Raw genomic sequence first — 15471 nt, 5'->3', positions numbered from 1 at the left:
GGAGATGGGGGGGGCAGAGATTTGTTACAATTTCTTTTGTAGAAAGCACTGATTTCCCTGTAACCGGTTTCAGAAACACGAAAGTGCTGCGAGGGCTGTGTCCGTGTGGCCGGGGGGGGGGGGGGGGAGGAACGGGACACAGGGCATGGGGGGGACACAGGGCAGGGAGAGCATGAGGAGGCGCTGTGCGGGACCAGGTTTATTCCTGCAGCCTGGAATTGCAGCTAAAAAACACGAGGATGGAGGGAAGGAAGGGACTGGAATAGCCCCGATGGGCACCAGCCCAGTCCCGGCAGGAGGAACCGGCCCCGGAGCCCCACCAGCCATGGGGAGGGTGGGAAGCAGGGCTGGGACAACGTGGGGGGCCCTTGGACCAAGTCTCTGCTGTCAGCAGTCCTGGATGCACCAAAAGCAGCCAAAAGGTCCTGGCAGCCCCTGATGCTGCTGCCATCGGGGGGGGGGGGGTGCGCTGTCCCCACGGGGGAACCCGGGCTCAGGCGAAGATGGTTTCCTCGCGCCGCTTCTTGGTGAGGATGGTGCCGGGCTTGTGCTGGGCATCAGGGTGGTTCGCCAGCTCCGGCGGGCAGGAGGACACGGGGCTCTCCAGGATGGCCTGCTTCAGGTCGTAGAACACGCTCGAGTCCTCCTTGGTGAGGAAGGTGATGGCAACGCCGCTCTTCCCCGCACGGCCCGTGCGCCCGATGCGGTGGATGTAATCTGCAAGGGGGTGATGAGGAGGATCAGGCACCCCATAGCGCCCCCCACTGCTCCCCACTGCCCCTCCACAGCTCACCCTCGATGTTCTTGGCCATGTCATAGTTGACCACCATGGAGACGTCATGGATGTCAATGCCACGTCCGGCCACGTCAGTGGCCACCAGGATGTCCTTGGCCCCGGCCTTCAGGTTGGAGAGGGCAAACTCCCGCTGCTCCTGGCCCTTGCCTCCGTGCAGCGTGCAGGCGTTGTACTGCGAGGGTGAAAGGAGGGGTCAGGCAGGGCCTGGAGCCCCCCACCCATGGGGTCCCCATGGGCAGGGGGGACACAGAGTGGGGAGGGTCCGGCCCAGGCTCACCCCCATCTTCTCCAGGGACTTAGCCAGCACATCGCAGCCCTTCTTCTGGTTGACGAAGATGATGATGGGGGGGTCAAAGCCCTGCTCCAGGATGGCCAAGAGCTTCTTCCTGTTGTGGAGGAGCAGAGCGGGGCTGAGGAGCCTCTCCCAGAGCTCCCTCACCCACAAATACCCCTGAGCACCCCCGAGACCCCTCCTCCTGCTCCAGCAGCCCCATCCTCACCTCTTCTCTGACTCGGACATGAGGAACACCTTCTGCTCCACCCGCTCATGGGGTTTGCCAGCGGAGCCGATGTAGACCACGGCAGGGCGGCGGAGGTAGCTGCGGGCCAGGCGCTCAACAGCTGGAGGCATGGTGGCCGTGAACATGACGGTCTATGGGAGCACAGGGCAGGGAGCGATGGGCCCAGAGGGGCAGGAGCGGGACTGCTGCTCCCTGCAGCCCTCTGCTCCCCACGGCAGCACCCACAGCGCTGCCTCCCCCAGCACCCACCTGCCTGTATTTGTGCTTCCCTGACTCGAAGTTGGCCAACATCTTCTCGGGGTCCTCGGCCTCGTCCGTGTCTGGTTTCTGGTTGGTGACAGGCATGTGCTCCAGGATCTTCTGCACGTCCGGCTCAAAGCCCATGTCAATCATGCGGTCTGCCTCGTCCAGCACCACGTATGTGCAGCGGCTCAGCACCAGGTACCGGTTCTCCAGCACGTCAATAAGACGGCCTGGGGTGGCGATGACAATCTGGGGGAGTCAGGGGGGTTGGTGGCCACAGGCTGGGGGTGAACTGCAGCCCCCAGGACTCCTCCGTGCGGGGCACTCACCTCACAGCCCATGCGGAGGCGGAAGCCTTGGTCCTCGCGGGAGATGCCCCCGATCACTGCCACCGTGCGGATGCCCAGAGGTTTCCCAAATTTGATGGTTTCCTCCTCAATCTGCTGGGCCAGCTCACGGGTGGGGGCCAGGATGATGGCGTAGGGACCCTGGTCTGACTCCTCAATGCTGCAGCACGAGCAGGGCACAGCCACGTCACCCCCAGTGCCACGTGTCCCCCCCTGTGCAGTGTCCCCCTGCCCTGTTGATCGCTGGGGCTCATGCCCCCCACGTGCAGTGTCCCTGGCCCCCCATACCGGTCAATCTTGGGCAGGGTTGTGATCCACACGAGCAGCGGGATGAGGAAAGCCGCTGTTTTGCCGCTCCCGGTCTCAGCCACTCCGATGATGTCCCGGTTCTGGAGGCCGATGGGGATGGCCTGGCGCTGGATGGGGGTGGGCTCCTGGCGAGGGGAGCGGCAGGGGATGAGTACAGAACCCCCCCCTCCCAGCGCTGACCCCCCCCCAAAGCAGCCCCCATTGCCCACCTTGTAACCACACTTGTCAATGACCTCCAGGATGTGAGGCGGGAGAGACGAGTCCTTCCAGGAGCGGATGGGGTTGGGGATCTTGCCCCCCTTGGTGGTGATGCTGTAATCCTCGCGGAAGATGCGCCAGTCCCTGTCCGTCATCTCATCCAGCTTCTTCTGGGACCAGTGCCGGTCGTCCCAGCGCTGCTTCGCCTCCTTCTTCCGCAGCTTCCGCAGCCGAGCCCTGGGTGTGGGTAAGGAAGGGGCTGGGGCTCACCCTGTGGGAAGGCTAGAACCATCCTGCCCTCATCCAAGCTGCGCCCAGGCCCAGCAGAGCCCCTGGGCCCCCCCCCCCCCCAGCTCACTCCTCCTGCTCCTTCTCCTCTAGTGTCCGCCTCTTCTCCATGAGGTCCCCGTAGAAACGTGACTGTTCCCGTTTCTGCTGCTTCAGGTCGATGCCTGCGATGAAGCCCCGGCCCAGGAGCTGCACTTGGTGCCTCTCCTTGTACCTGGAGCAAGGGGTGGGTGCATCAGGAGCTGCTCCACACCCCCAGGGAACCCCCCCCAGCCCCAGGACCCCCCCACTCACAGCGGGTTGTAGTCAATGGAGGTGTCCTCTGAGGCGTCCCACTCAAACACAAACTTGCGGTCATTGAGGTGCCGCGTCCGCCTCCGCTTCTTCACCCCACCCAGGTACCGCTCCTGGGGAGCAGAGGCTCAGTGGCAGAGTTCTATCCCCTCCGCAGCCCTCCCAGGGTCACCCCAGACCCACCTTGATGGCGTGGAGCTCCTTGCTCTTGTCCTTCTCCTCCCGGATCTTCTGCCTGCCCTCCTCATCCTCGGTGCCGTTTGTGTCCCGCTCCATACGCTCCCGGCGCTCCCGTCGCTCCCGCTCCTGGGGGTCTTCTGGGGAGCACGAGAAGGGCTCAGAGCCCAGTACAACCCCACGTAGGGCCGGGAGGGCTCCGGGGGGGGCATCCCCTTACCCAGCATCTTCCTCCCCATCTCCTGGAACTGCTTCCTCTTCTTCCTCTCCTCCTCCAGCAGGCGCTGCCGCTCCTCCACCTCCTGCTGCCGTCGCCGCAGCGCCTCAGCCTCCCGCTCCGCCTTGGACAGGAACTTGGGCTGGGACAGAAGGGCAGGGTCACAGCAGGTCTGGAAGTGCCCCCCCCTCAAATCCCATCCATCCCATCCCAGGGGGGAGGCTTCAGCTCCAGCTCCCACCTTGGATTCCGCCTCCTCTTCAGCCTTCTTCTTGGCCAGCAGCTCCTCCAAGGACAGCGGCTGTGCCTGCAGATGTGGGACGAGCCGATCAGCCCAGTGGGGGCTCTGCCTCGCCAGAGGGATTCCCACATTCCCAGAGCCATTCCCAGCCGAATCCCTCCTCACCTTGTCCTTCCTCAGGGTGTTCTCCTCCTCCTCATCTGCTCTGCGCGCATCCCGCTCCTTCCGGGACTTGGAATCCTTCCCCCTGCCCGGGGACAAGCTTCCAGCCAAGAACCGGGGATCAGGAACCGAGCACAGCGCCGGGGCCCCGCAGAGCCGCTCCTGGAGGAGCAGGGGCACCCCCAAGCCTCCCGGGGCTCACCTCGAGCGCTTCCTGTCCTTGTCCCGCCGGTGCCCATCCTTGTCCCGCTCCTTCTTGCCCCGGTCCCGGTCGCGCTCCTTGTGCCGCCGATCCCTACGGAGCGGGGTCCTTATGGCCCAACCCCGCCCCCCCCCCCCCCCCCCAGCACCCCCCCGCCCTTCGGGGGGAGCCCCCCCCTCACCTCTCCGCTGACTTGGACCTGGACCGGGAGCGCGAGCGGCTCCCCCGCCGCCTGTCCCGGGACCGGTGCCGCTTCCTGTCCTTGGCGGGGGAACCTTTGCGGTCCCGGTCGCGGTCCCGGTCGCGGTCCGGGGAGCGGGAGCGCTTCCGCTCCTCCTTGGCTGCGGGGGACGCGTCCCGCTCCTTCTTGTCCGCCAGCTCCCCGGCCATCTGCGGAGACAGCGTCAGGGAGCCGGCCCCGGGAGGGAGCAGGGCCCGGCCCCGGGGACCCGCTCCGGCGCTCGGGGGCTCCAGCAGCCCCCGCGTAACCCCCGGCCCCGCTCACCGCCACCGCCGCCGCTCCGGGCCTCAGCGTCCCGCTGCCGCCATGGCCGCCGCGGGGCACGCTGGGAAGGCGAGGCCGCCTCCGCGCAGGGGCTACAACTCCCAGCAGCCCCCGCGGCCGCAGCACCGCCGCGACGCGCGGCTCCCTCCGCCGGCAGCGCGGCTCCCCCCGGCCCTACCGTGACACCCCCCCGTGACCCTCATTCCCGAGCGGGAAAGACCCCTTTTGAGCCCCCCCCCCCTCCCCGTTGAACCCCGACACCCCCCAAAAGAGGACTCCACTCCCACTGCACGTCGGTGGGCATTATATTTCCGATAATAAATAAGCTTTTAATAACACTGACCATGGAATAGAGACACCACCCCCCCCCCCCCCCCCAACGACAGTCCATAAAACAGCTACCCCCCCCCCCCACAGCGCCCCCCACCCCACCGGGGGCAAGCAGCAGATGAGGGACAGGGTGGGGTAAAAAGGGATGAGTCCATGAATGAGCCCCCCCGGGGTTGGGGGGGGCTGCCAATCACCCTCCCTCGAGACCCACCCCCACCCATGGCAGCTCCATGGGGGCTGGAAGCAGGGTGGATGGGAGGGGGACAGGCACCCCATTGGCATCAGGGGGGGCTCCAGGGCCAGCCCCCCCCACCCCATCCTGGGGACTCAGGGCAGGAAGACACTGGGGGGAGTGGGGGGTGAGGGGGTTCATTGGCAGGCAGCCCCCCATTCACATGACGGAGCAGCTTTTTGCCTTCTCCTTCTTGAAGGTCGAGGAGATGAGCTCAGAGCGGCTGGGGAGGTGCAGGAGTCTCTTGGAGAGGCTGCGGGGGGGGCTCCGAGGGGGCTGCAGGGGGGGTTTGCTGAGGCAGATGCCAGACACGGTCCGGAAGATGCTGTGGACGCTCTTCTCCGAGGTGAAGGCCGAGCACTCCAGGTAACCCTCTGCTCCGAGCTGCTTGGCGGCCGCACAGCCCTGCAACAGCCCCTGGTGAGGCCAAACCCCCCCCGAGCACCCCAACACCCCCCCCGGCACCCCCCAACCTGCTCATAGGAGATGGGTGCCTGCTTCTGGTGGGAGAGCTCCATGAGGGTGCTCAGGTCTGTCCTTAGGTCTGTCTTGCAGCCGATGAGCAGCACCCGCGTGTTGGGGCAATAGTCCAGGATCTCTGTTTTCCACTGCAGAATGGGGGGGACACAGTGCTGGTGTCAGTGTGAGGGGACCCCAAAACAGCCTCCCCCCCCCTCCCCATGCCACCCACACCTTCTTGGCCGCGCTGTCCAGGGTCTCAGGGCGGCTGATGTCAAAGCAGAGCAGGACAGCATCCGAGTCACTGTAGCAGAGGGGACGCACGTTGTCATAGTAGGGAGAACCTGGGTGGAAAAGGGGGTGTCACCACACAGCACCCCCATAAAGGACCCTGGAGGTGATGGCAAAGGGTCACAGCCCCCCTTTGCCAGAGCGGGGGGGGGCACAAGCAGCTCTAACCCCCCTCCAAAGCACCACCTCCGCTCCCCGCAGCCCATCAGCGACGGGAAATGGATCCCGTGGTGTTTATGTAACAACCACCCCCCCCACCCCACCCCCCCCCCCGCTGGGGAGCCCCAACAGCAGCACCGGGCCTTGGGGGGGGCAGCGGGACATGGGGGGACCGCTGCCACCCTCCATGGGGTCCCCAGGGAGCCAGAGTCACTGGCACCACCGTGGGGACCGCAGGGAGAGTCGGCACGGGGGGGGGGACACGTGGGGGCAGTGGGGAGCCCCTGTGGGTATTGGGGGGCCCCGGGGGGGGGCCCATCGCCACCCCCAGACCCCGAAGGGCCGCGGAGGGGGTTTCGCAGCCCAGACGCTCCGTGCGTGGAATAGCAAAGAGGCTGCGCCAGCGCATCGCCATGGCAACGCGGGGACCGCGGGTGGCGGGGACCCCCCCTCGGGCGGAGGGGACACTGCAGCACCCGGGCAGGGCTGTCCCGGCCCCCCCAGCGCCGCGGGGAGCGGCAGATCCCGGGGTCCCCGTTACCCCCCCATTCACAGGCAGCCCCGCAGGGACGCAGCGCCCCAATATCGAACGGGGGGGTCATAGGGATGGGGAAACCCCGTTAGGAAGGGGGTTACACTATGGCACCCCATGGGGCCGGTCCCCGGGGGGGCCCTATGCCAGCCCCCCCCCCATTGCAGGCCTCCCTCTGCTGCAGCCCCCCAACCCCATAGACCCCAAACCACCCTCCCCGATAACCCCCGCCCACACCAAGCCCCACCAGGGCCAGCGTTGCCCCCGCCCCGGAGGGAACCCCCGTTCATGCACCCCCCGGTACCGGAGGGAACCCATCCCAGTGCATTGACCCCGGTACCGGAGGTGTCCCAGAGGCTCAGCTCCACCCGTTGCTCCTCGCTGGCCAGACACGCTGTGTAGTTCTCAAACACGGTGGGCACGTACGTCTGTAACGGCACCGAGAGCGTCAGCGCCCGGCCCCGGTGCCGGTGCCCGGTGCTGGGTGCCGGTCCCGGCTCACCTCGGGGTAGCAGTCCTTGGCCAGCACCTGCAGCATGGCCGTTTTACCGCACTGCACATCGCCCACCAACACCAGCTTGCAGCGGGCCGGGACCGCCGGTACCGGCCTCCGCTCCCGCATGGCGGCGGCGCGGAGGCCCCCACACGACACCCACCAGCCGGCCCTGCGCCCCGCCGCCGCAGCGCCGTTATATAAGCCGCCGCCGCCGAGCCCCGCCCACGGCGGCGCCCGATAGCCAATCACCGCGGCGACTCCCGGCTCGCAGACCAATGGCGGAGAGGAGGGGTCCGGCCTGGGGCCGGTCCTCCAAGCCAGGGGGCGCCCCGTCTGGCTGACCGCGGAAGCGGGGCTCTGCTCCCGCCCAAGCCGGAAGTGGCGGTTGCTAGGAGACCGGAGGGACGCCGGTGGGTGCTGTGGGGCGCATTCGGTACCGGGATCGTGGACAGGGAGGGGTGAAGGGGGGGCTGGAGGGACCCCAAAGTGTGGGGGGTGTTAGAGGGGACCCCAACGGGGAGGAGATGGGGGGGGCCGGGACCTCCCGCCTCACCCCGTGCGCCCGGGCACAGCCGCCATGGCCGGGAAGCGCCGCTCCCGGGCAGCAGTCGCCGTGTCGGCGGACGACAAGCTCCTGCTGCTTCAGAGCCAAGCGCTGGCCGAGGAGGAGGCGGCCAAGAGGAAGGGGGAGATGCTCACCCGGTTCCTGAAGGTACCAGGGGGGCTACGGGACGGGGTAGCCGGGTGCCCCCCCCCATTGCCCCCGCTCCTGCTCACGGCCGTGCCCCGCTCAGCACAAGCTGGCCCAGGAGGAGCAGAGCAGCGCCCTGAGCCTGCACAAGCTCCACGAGCAATGGAGGGCGGTGCTGCGGGAGGCCAAGACCTCGGAGCTGCGCCGGGATGTGCATGTCCTCAGCCGGGCCTTCGCACGGGTCATGGACTGCAAGGACGGCGTCATCGAGGTGAGCGCGGGTCCGGTGGGGCCGCGGCAGCATCGGGAGCCCCTGCGCTCTGTGACAGCCCCGACCCTGCAGGCCCTGGCCGCAGACCTGGAGGAGGCGGAGGAGCAGCACGGCCGAGCCCTGCGCAGCCACTTGCTCAATATGGACCGGCTGCTGCAGCTGCAGCGCTGCCGCCTGGCGTGCCTGGAGGACGGGTACCGGGCCCACCTCCAGGCCATGCAGGCTGCCTTCGAGGAGGAGAGGTGCGGCAGGAGCAGGGGGGCAACAGTGGCACCCGCTGCCTGTCCTGTGCTGGTGCTGAGCACCCTGCTGGAGCCACCCTCTGCCAGCAGCTCCCCTGTGCTTCCCACAGGAGAACCATCGTGGAGCAGCATGAGCGGGAACGCTGCTACCTGCAGGACGTGGCGCTGGGCACGGAGCAGAATCAGGCCAAGAACGACTTGGACATCACGCTGAAATTCCAGAGTTCCCTGGACGACATCAAAAACGAGGCAGGGGCAGGGGCAGGAACCGGCAGGGAGCCTTCAAGGGTGAGGTTTGGGGAGTGGTGGCTGACACGCTCTGTGCCTGTGCCCGTGCCCAGAGTCTGCAGGAGAAGCAGTACACCCGCCTGCAGATTGGGGCAAAGCTGGAGGAGCTCTGGAAGCAGGTCCAAAGCACCCTGCAGGGCTATGCCGAGGCCACCGAGCAGCAGAGGGTAGCTTTCGAGGTGCTCAAGCAGAAGGACGAGAAGAGCTCCAGGGAGGTGGAGACGCAGACGAAGAAGCTGCAGAAGCTGCAGGTTGCAGCAGGGCACAGGGGTGAAAGTGGGGGCACTGGGGACCCCATCCCCATCCTCATGGCCCCGTCCATCACATTCCCACCGTCCCCAGGGCTCGATCACAGCCATCAGGAGCCGACTTGTGGCTCTCATCCAGGAGAGCGAGGAGCAGAACCGGCGCATGCGGGAGGAGAAGGAGAAGGTCCTCGGGCAGCTCCGGGAGCTCAGGACTGAGATGAACCAGATGGGCACTGATGCCCACGACAGCCTCCTCAGACTCACCCTGCAGAGCGGTGCTGCCCTCAAGGCGCTGGCACGGGTGACAGAGAAGGTGAGAGGTGCTGAGAGCCCCTCAGGGTGGGAATTCCACCTACCCAGCCCTCCCTGCCCTCTCTTGCATCCCCCCCAGGCCCAGCACATCTTGCGCCTGGCCGAGATGTGCCGCAGGATGGAGACGGAGGAGGAGAAGGTGCTGCCCTTTTACCCATCTTCGCTGGAGGAGGAGGAGGAGGAAGATGCCCGGCAAGTCCTCCAGGAGACACCAGTGGAGGCACTGGCCTGGGTGAGGAGCTGAAGCCCCCCGTGGGGCTCGGGGCCGGATCCGGGCTTGGGAATGGTCCATGGCCAGGCTGAGGACCCCTTGCCTTGCCTCTTGCCCAGGCCGTGCAGGACTACGCCGGGCTGGAGCGCTTCTGGCAGCGCTTCAACAAGGCGAAGCTGGAGGAGCAGGCGCTGGAGCAGCAGAGGGCGGCGCTGAGCCGCAGGAACCGGCGCCTGCGGGACCTGCTCCGGCAGTACCTGGACGGGATCTCCATCCCGCAGGAGGTGCTGAGCGAGCCCAACCCGCTCCTCGCCGTCAAGCACAAGAGCTGCATCCCCAGGGCCCTGCCCCACACCGGCGGTAACTGCGCTGTGCATCCCAAGACCCACCTTCAGCCCATCCATGGCTCCACCAGCACTGCCTGAGACCCCCCAGTGCAGCCCCGGACACTGCAGTGACTGGGACAGCCTGGAGGTGCCATAAAGGAGCTAAATTGCACACAAAACTGTGCTCCGGGGTCTTATTTCTGAAATAAGCTGAGCTTTGGTGTGGGTCTGTCACCTCCCGCTTGTGTTCAAGGTGTCTCTGCACCTCAGAGCCGCATGCAGCCATGGAGCAGCCACAGATGCCCAGGGAAAGGATTTATTTCCTTTTGGCTTTGTTCTTCTTCTCTTCCTTCATCTTCTTCTTGGAGAGCCTGGTGCTGCTGGCCTTGTGGTAGAGGTGGCACCCGATGAGCCCCAGCAGCGCTGGCACCAGCCCCAAGCACAGCAGGGGCACCACCTTGTTCAGCACCTTCTGCCAGTAACCGGCGCGGGACAGAGCCACCAGCTCCACCTCAAACCGCAGTACCGCCTCCCCTGCGATGGGGAGACAGAGCCTCAGTGGGGCTGGCGGAGACCCCACGGGGACCCCAAGGGGCTGCACTCACCTGGGATGGACGGGGGAGACCCCCGCTTGCCGTAGGCCAGGTGAGGGGGGATGATGACTCTCCGCTTCTCCCTGCCATGGTGAGACACTGTTAGTGCCCTGTGGGGCTAGACCCACACCCCAGGTGGCCCTGGGGACACTCCCCTGTGCCCCTTGCCCAGCTTACCCAACACACATGTCCAGCAGACTCTGCTCCAGGCCTGTGAGGAATCGGGGGGTAAACGGGTGAGCAGGGCTGGCCGGGGGCACCCCAAAGCCCATTGGGCACAGGCAGTGACATCCCGCGGGACCCCCTGTGCTCACCGGGGATGACCTGGTGCTTGCCCAGCTCCACCTGGAGCGGGTCCCGGCTCAATGAGGTGTCAATGATGCGGCCATCGTCCTCCAGGCTGCCCTGCGGGGACACCGGCTCCATCACCGGCACTGGCACCGGCGCCCGGGCTGGCTCTGCCCCACACAGGTACCGGCGTTGTCCCACTGCCACCCCAGGCAGTTCCCGTTGTCCTCCGCAGGACAACGCAGATCCTGGTGCCATCCCCACGCCCACCCCGGTGCCACCCTGGGGACCTCCCCACGCTGCTCCTAGTGCCAGGGTCACCCAAGTGCCACCCCCTTGCCATCCTCACGCCTGCTCCTGAACCTCCCCGGTACTGCCCCTATGCCCACCCCGGTGCTCCCCCCCCCGGTGCCGGAGCCGCCCCCCCGCCCCGCCCGGCGCAGCGCTGTGCTGACGTGTTCCTGCCGCCGCGCACCGTGTAGTGGATGTGAACCGTGTCCCCCGGCGCCGACAGCTCCGTGCAGCCCTCGGGGGGGGGCACCTGCAACGAGACGGGATCACGGGGGACCGGGACGGGTTCACCCCATCCTCGGGGTGCGCGGACCCCGCTCCGTGCCCCCCGGGGGCCCCGTGAGCCGTACTCCCTGCCTCGGTACCCCCAACCCAGCCGCTTCCCTCCGCTGCTCCCGTTCCCCGCCGCACCGCCGGGGTCCCCACTCTCCGGTACCGCCCGAGGTCGCCGCCGGGGGGGTCCGGTGCCCGGTGCTCCCCGCGCAGCCCCGGTTCCCGCGCTCCCCTCCCGGCTCCCCCGCGGCTCACGAGCGTCTCCAGCCGCAGGTCCCGAGCCCCGGTTTCGGTTTCGCTCTCTGCGGCGCGGGCTGGCGGCAGTAGCAGAACCAGCAGCAGCAGCGCGGCGGGGGACGGCATGGCCGGGCTGGCGGCGGCGGCGGCACCGAGACCGCCCCGTCCTGCCCCGTGCTCACCCCGGGCCCCGCCTCCCCCCCCCGGGACCGCCCCCCCGGGACCGGTCTGCGGGACAAGCAGCGAGCTGCGGTGGGGACGGAGCGGGGGGTTCCCCCCTCCGGTGTCCGGGACACACGTCCGCCTGTGCTCCGGTGCCGCACAGCCCGGGCTGCCACCGAGCACCGGTGCCCATCCGGTGACTGCCCCGGTGATCCCCGCTGAGCCGGGCGGCGGGCTCGTCCCAGGGCAGCGGCGGCGGGACCGGTACCAGCAGGCGGCAGCAGAGCCCGGAGGAATCGGCACCGAGCAGGATCCGGCTCCCGTTGGTGCGGAGCGCCTCTCGTCCCGCACTCAGAGCCCTTCCCGGCCCCCTGCGGGACAGGGGAAGCTGAGCCCCGCAGCGGGCCCTGCACGGAGAGGGGCCCCCAAGCCCCTGCCCCTGGGGTCACCGCAGAGCCCTGGGGAACACGGGAGCAGCCCCGGCTCGGGAGGGGACGCTGGGACACGGGGGCAGCCCCGTTCCCCCGCCCTACGCCGGTGGTGACAGCGGCCCCGTTGCCGGCGCAGGCCCGGGCGCAGCTCCCGGACGACAGCATCGGCACGCCGGCCCCACCGGCGCCCGCACATACCAGCCCCGGTTGCCGAGAGGTGGCGAAGCCGCGCTGGCGGCGGAGGGACGGGGCATTAATGGGATTATGGCCGCCGGGTCAGCGCCGCGCCGGTCCTCACCGCACAAAGGCACCGGTGGGAACCGGCTCCGCGGCTCCCAGCACCCCGGGGAAGCCCGGGCACCGGCCCCCCCCTTCCCGTGTAGGGGGAACCCCCAATGCGGTGGCAGCAGCACCAACCCAAAGGGAGATACAGGGACGGGGACAGCAACGCCGGTCCCCTGCATAGGTCCTGACATGGGGGGGCTGAGCCCCACTCGCGGCCATGCTGGCGCTGGCACCATCCCCACGCCCCGGCTGGGATTAGCACTAATGGGATTTACCATTTCATCCAATATTCTCCTAAGGATGAGCCTGGGAAAGGGGAGTTCCCCCCCCCCCCCAGCCTCCCCTCGCCCCGTTAAGCTCTTTCTAATTAAACCCAACCCGGTGCTGTCCATCACTGTCCCCTCCCCAGACCCTGCGCTGGGGGGGGCTGTGGAAGAATTGCCGTGGGGCAGCCCTACATAAAACATGTTTAATATCCAAGGGGGGGCTGGGGGTCACCCACCGTCTCAGGCGCAGGGAGAGGGGGCTTGGAGGGGGGTACACACGTCCCTGGACGGGGCAGAGCCGCAGCAACACGTCACACCAAGCACAGACCGGGGGTATAAATATGGTGCTGGGGGGGTACAGAATGGGGCCGTCCATCCGTCTGTCCGTGAGAGGCTGGGACATACAATCACGATGCTGGCACAGGGATGGGGTGCAGGGGAGGAGACCTGCCTCAAAGTGACATGGGGGGTGCTGGGGACGTGTGGGACCCCCGGGGTGGGGAATGTGGGGTTGGGGGGAGAGGGGGTGTATAGTCCCAAATCCCCCCTGCGGCCCCGCAGCCCCCACATTTGGTCCAGAGGAAGGGGAGGGACATGCACGGGGATGGGGTACCCCAGCGTGATCCCCCCGGGCACCCAGCCCCCGTGTCCCCCCCCAGGTACGATCCATAGAGCTGTATTTCCACACACGCACACACGAGATCCGAGGGGAGACCCCAAAACAAGGCGGAAAAAGACCCCCACAGCAACTGGTGCCAGAAGAGAAAGCAAAACCCAACTGGGGCAGGGATGGGGGAGTCCGGGGGGGGGGCCCCGGGGGGGGCGGCCTGCAGCCGCCCGCCCGCTCACTTCTTGTTCTTGAGCTGGTTGGCGAGCCAGTCGAGGCCCTCGTAGAGCCCATCCCCGCTGGTGGCGCAGGTGGCTTGGATGTACCAGTTACGGTGGCGCAGGGAGTGCAGCCCCAGCTTGTCCGTGATCTCCGCTGCGTTCATGGCATTGGGCAGGTCCTGAGGGGAGAGACGGGGCTGCCACAGGGACCCAGACACCGGCCCTGACACCCCAGGGATGGGCACAGGCACCCAGACACTGACCCTGACACCCGGGGATGGGCACAGGCACCCAGACCCAGACACCAGCCCCAATAACCCAGGGATGGGCACAGGCACCCAGACACCAGCCCTGACACCCCGGGGATGGTCCCAGCCCCACCTGCTTGTTGGCAAAGACAAGGAGGACAGCGTCCCGCAGCTCATCCTCTGCCAGCATCCGCATGAGCTCCTCCCGTGCCTCATTCACCCGCTCCCGGTCGTTGCTGTCACCACGAAGATGAGCCCTGGGGACAGCGACCGGGCGCTGCTGGGAGCGCAGGACCCTCGGCCCACTGTTCCCCCCGTCCCCGGTGACCGCGTTCCTCCCGTCCATGTCCCCGCGGGGCACCTACCCTGGGTGTTTTGGAAGTAATGCCTCCAGAGGGGCCGGATCTTGTCCTGCCCACCCACATCCCACACGGTGAAGCTGATATTCTTGTACTCCACTGTCTCCACGTTGAACCCTGTGAGGAGCAACAGCGGAGGGAAACTGAGGCATGTGGGGGCCACGAACCCCAACCCAAGGAGCCCCGATGGGGAGGGGTCTGTGCCCAGTGACCCCCCAAAACCCTTAGCCCTGCTCACCTATGGTGGGAATGGTGGTGACGATCTCCCCCAGCTTCAGCTTGTAGAGGATGGTGGTCTTCCCGGCAGCGTCCAGCCCCACCATCAGGATCCGCATCTCCTTCTTCCCAATGAGGCTCTTCAGCAGGTTCCCGAAGATGTTGCCCATGGTGACGACGGCGCTGGCTCCGTCCGCAGGCGAGGCCGGATCCTGCGGGGGCACAGGGCTGGGATTGGGGGGTGACCCTCAAAACACGGAAAAGGGGAGGGGGTGCAGACATTGAGGACACCCCTGTGTGGGATAGAACCCTGCGGCCATGGGGCTGCTCCCCACATGAAGGGGCCGTGCTGGGGGTGCCCCCCCCGCGCTGCACCTACAGGGGCCAGGCCAAGGCTGCACTGGAGGAAACTGAGGCACGGACCCAGCACTTCTGGGGGGGTGAGGGGCGCAAAACCGCACCCCCCCAAACCCCGACCCCCCCCGCGCTGCAGCCCCCCCGCTCCGCGGCGGGCCCCTCCCGCCCCTGAGCTGCTGCCGCCCCCGTTGCTCCCCCCGACCGCATCACACCCCTCCGCTCCAATGCGCCCCTCCAACGCACCCCCACTGGCTCGCACCGCACCCCCAAACCGCTCCCCCCCCCCGCATCACCCCCGGAGCGATGCCCGCAACCCCCGGGGGTCCACATCCCCAAACCCCGCCGCATCCCCACCCCCCCGGGCGGTGCAGAGCCCCCCCGGTGCCGCCCCCCCGCCGATTCCCCCCCTCCCCCGGTGCTGCCCTCCCAGACCTGGTGCCGGTGCCGGTACCGGTGGCTCCCCCCGCCCGCAGCTGACTCTGCACCGCTCCCGCCGCCGGAAGCGGAGGCCCGATCGCGCCGATCTCGCGAGAGCTCCCGGTGGGCCCCCCCCCCCCCTTTACTCCTCCTTCCCCCCCCCCCCCCCGCACTCCGCTTCCCGCCCCCCCCCCCCCGTACCGGACCCGGGGGGATCGCGAGGAAAGGAGGGGCGCGGAGCTCGCGAGAGGCGCGAGCCGTTACCATGGCAGCGGCTGCAGCAGTGCGGGGCGGGGGATGCACCGGGAGGGGGGGTCCCGGTGACCCCTCTATGGGCACCGGGGGCAGAGCCCCGGGGGGGGGAGCTACGTGGAGAGAGGGGTGCCCCGGGGACCCCAGAACCGGCACTGGTGGGACAGGGATGAGGCCCCCACGGGGACCCGGTACCGGTGGTACCGAGGCCTCCCCGGTGCTCAGGGGCCGGGCGGGGGCCGTCAGGGGGCGCGGGGCTGTCCCGGTCTCCGACCGTCCCGTGCTCGGCGCGGCGGGAAGGGACCCGTGTCCCCCGCCCCTCCCGCCCCATCCAGGACTGGCACCGGCGCCGCCCCCCCCCCCCCACGGCTGCGGGAGCC

General features: G+C 68.2%; 5 protein-coding genes across 6 annotated transcripts; 1 reads left to right on the top strand and 4 right to left on the bottom strand.

The window, feature by feature from the left end:
- Positions 1-177: 177 nt before the first annotated feature.
- On the bottom strand, positions 178-4653 carry DDX23 (DEAD-box helicase 23). Of its 2 annotated transcripts, none has more exons than XM_061443011.1 (17): positions 4510-4653; positions 4177-4385; positions 3996-4088; positions 3797-3893; positions 3632-3697; positions 3394-3532; positions 3180-3313; positions 2997-3109; positions 2773-2916; positions 2426-2651; positions 2196-2341; positions 1890-2067; positions 1567-1809; positions 1297-1448; positions 1074-1182; positions 794-968; positions 178-717 (listed from the first exon to the last, which is right to left on the bottom strand). In XM_061443011.1, the coding sequence occupies exons 2-17, from the start codon at positions 4383-4385 to the stop codon at positions 494-496; spliced, it is 2448 nt and encodes an 815-aa protein (XP_061298995.1). In that variant the 5' UTR covers positions 4510-4653; the 3' UTR covers positions 178-493. The 2 variants fall into 2 exon arrangements, with proteins under 2 accessions (XP_061298995.1, XP_061298996.1); XM_061443012.1 differs by having other exon boundaries at positions 3180-3310.
- Positions 4654-4961: 308 nt separating this feature from the next.
- On the bottom strand, positions 4962-7187 carry RND1 (Rho family GTPase 1). Its single transcript, XM_061443013.1, has 5 exons — positions 7006-7187; positions 6844-6931; positions 5756-5865; positions 5536-5670; positions 4962-5467 (listed from the first exon to the last, which is right to left on the bottom strand). Exons 1-5 carry the CDS (start codon positions 7123-7125, stop codon positions 5222-5224), a joined length of 699 nt encoding a protein of 232 aa, XP_061298997.1. The 5' UTR covers positions 7126-7187; the 3' UTR covers positions 4962-5221.
- Positions 7188-7496: 309 nt separating this feature from the next.
- On the top strand, positions 7497-9863 carry CCDC65 (coiled-coil domain containing 65). The gene is made up of 8 exons (XM_061443014.1): positions 7497-7711; positions 7794-7961; positions 8034-8203; positions 8314-8452; positions 8545-8742; positions 8834-9052; positions 9131-9283; positions 9382-9863. The coding sequence occupies exons 1-8, from the start codon at positions 7577-7579 to the stop codon at positions 9685-9687; spliced, it is 1488 nt and encodes a 495-aa protein (XP_061298998.1). The 5' UTR covers positions 7497-7576; the 3' UTR covers positions 9688-9863.
- A 25-nt stretch (positions 9864-9888) lies between these two features.
- Positions 9889-12028, bottom strand: FKBP11 (FKBP prolyl isomerase 11). Its single transcript, XM_061443046.1, has 7 exons — positions 11701-12028; positions 11289-11632; positions 10945-11010; positions 10496-10586; positions 10359-10392; positions 10194-10264; positions 9889-10122 (listed from the first exon to the last, which is right to left on the bottom strand). The coding sequence occupies exons 1-7, from the start codon at positions 12026-12028 to the stop codon at positions 9905-9907; spliced, it is 1152 nt and encodes a 383-aa protein (XP_061299030.1). The 3' UTR covers positions 9889-9904.
- A 575-nt stretch (positions 12029-12603) lies between these two features.
- On the bottom strand, positions 12604-15106 carry ARF3 (ADP ribosylation factor 3). Its single transcript, XM_061443019.1, is given in 6 exon segments — positions 12604-13421; positions 13624-13733; positions 13736-13747; positions 13856-13966; positions 14088-14277; positions 14855-15106. Coding segments are annotated over 6 exon segments (837 nt in total). The 3' UTR covers positions 12604-13259.
- Between the last annotated feature and the right edge of the window lie 365 nt (positions 15107-15471).

The sequence above is a fragment of the Pezoporus flaviventris genome, unplaced genomic scaffold (assembly GCF_033815535.1).
Source record: "Pezoporus flaviventris isolate CSIRO_AGI_PZ_B2104156 unplaced genomic scaffold, CSIRO_AGI_Pfla_v1 ptg000277l, whole genome shotgun sequence".
NCBI classification, from domain to species: Eukaryota; Metazoa; Chordata; class Aves; order Psittaciformes; family Psittacidae; genus Pezoporus; species Pezoporus flaviventris.
The sequence above is the reverse complement of the archived record's forward strand: the minus strand, read 5'-3'. Positions and strand labels throughout refer to the sequence as shown.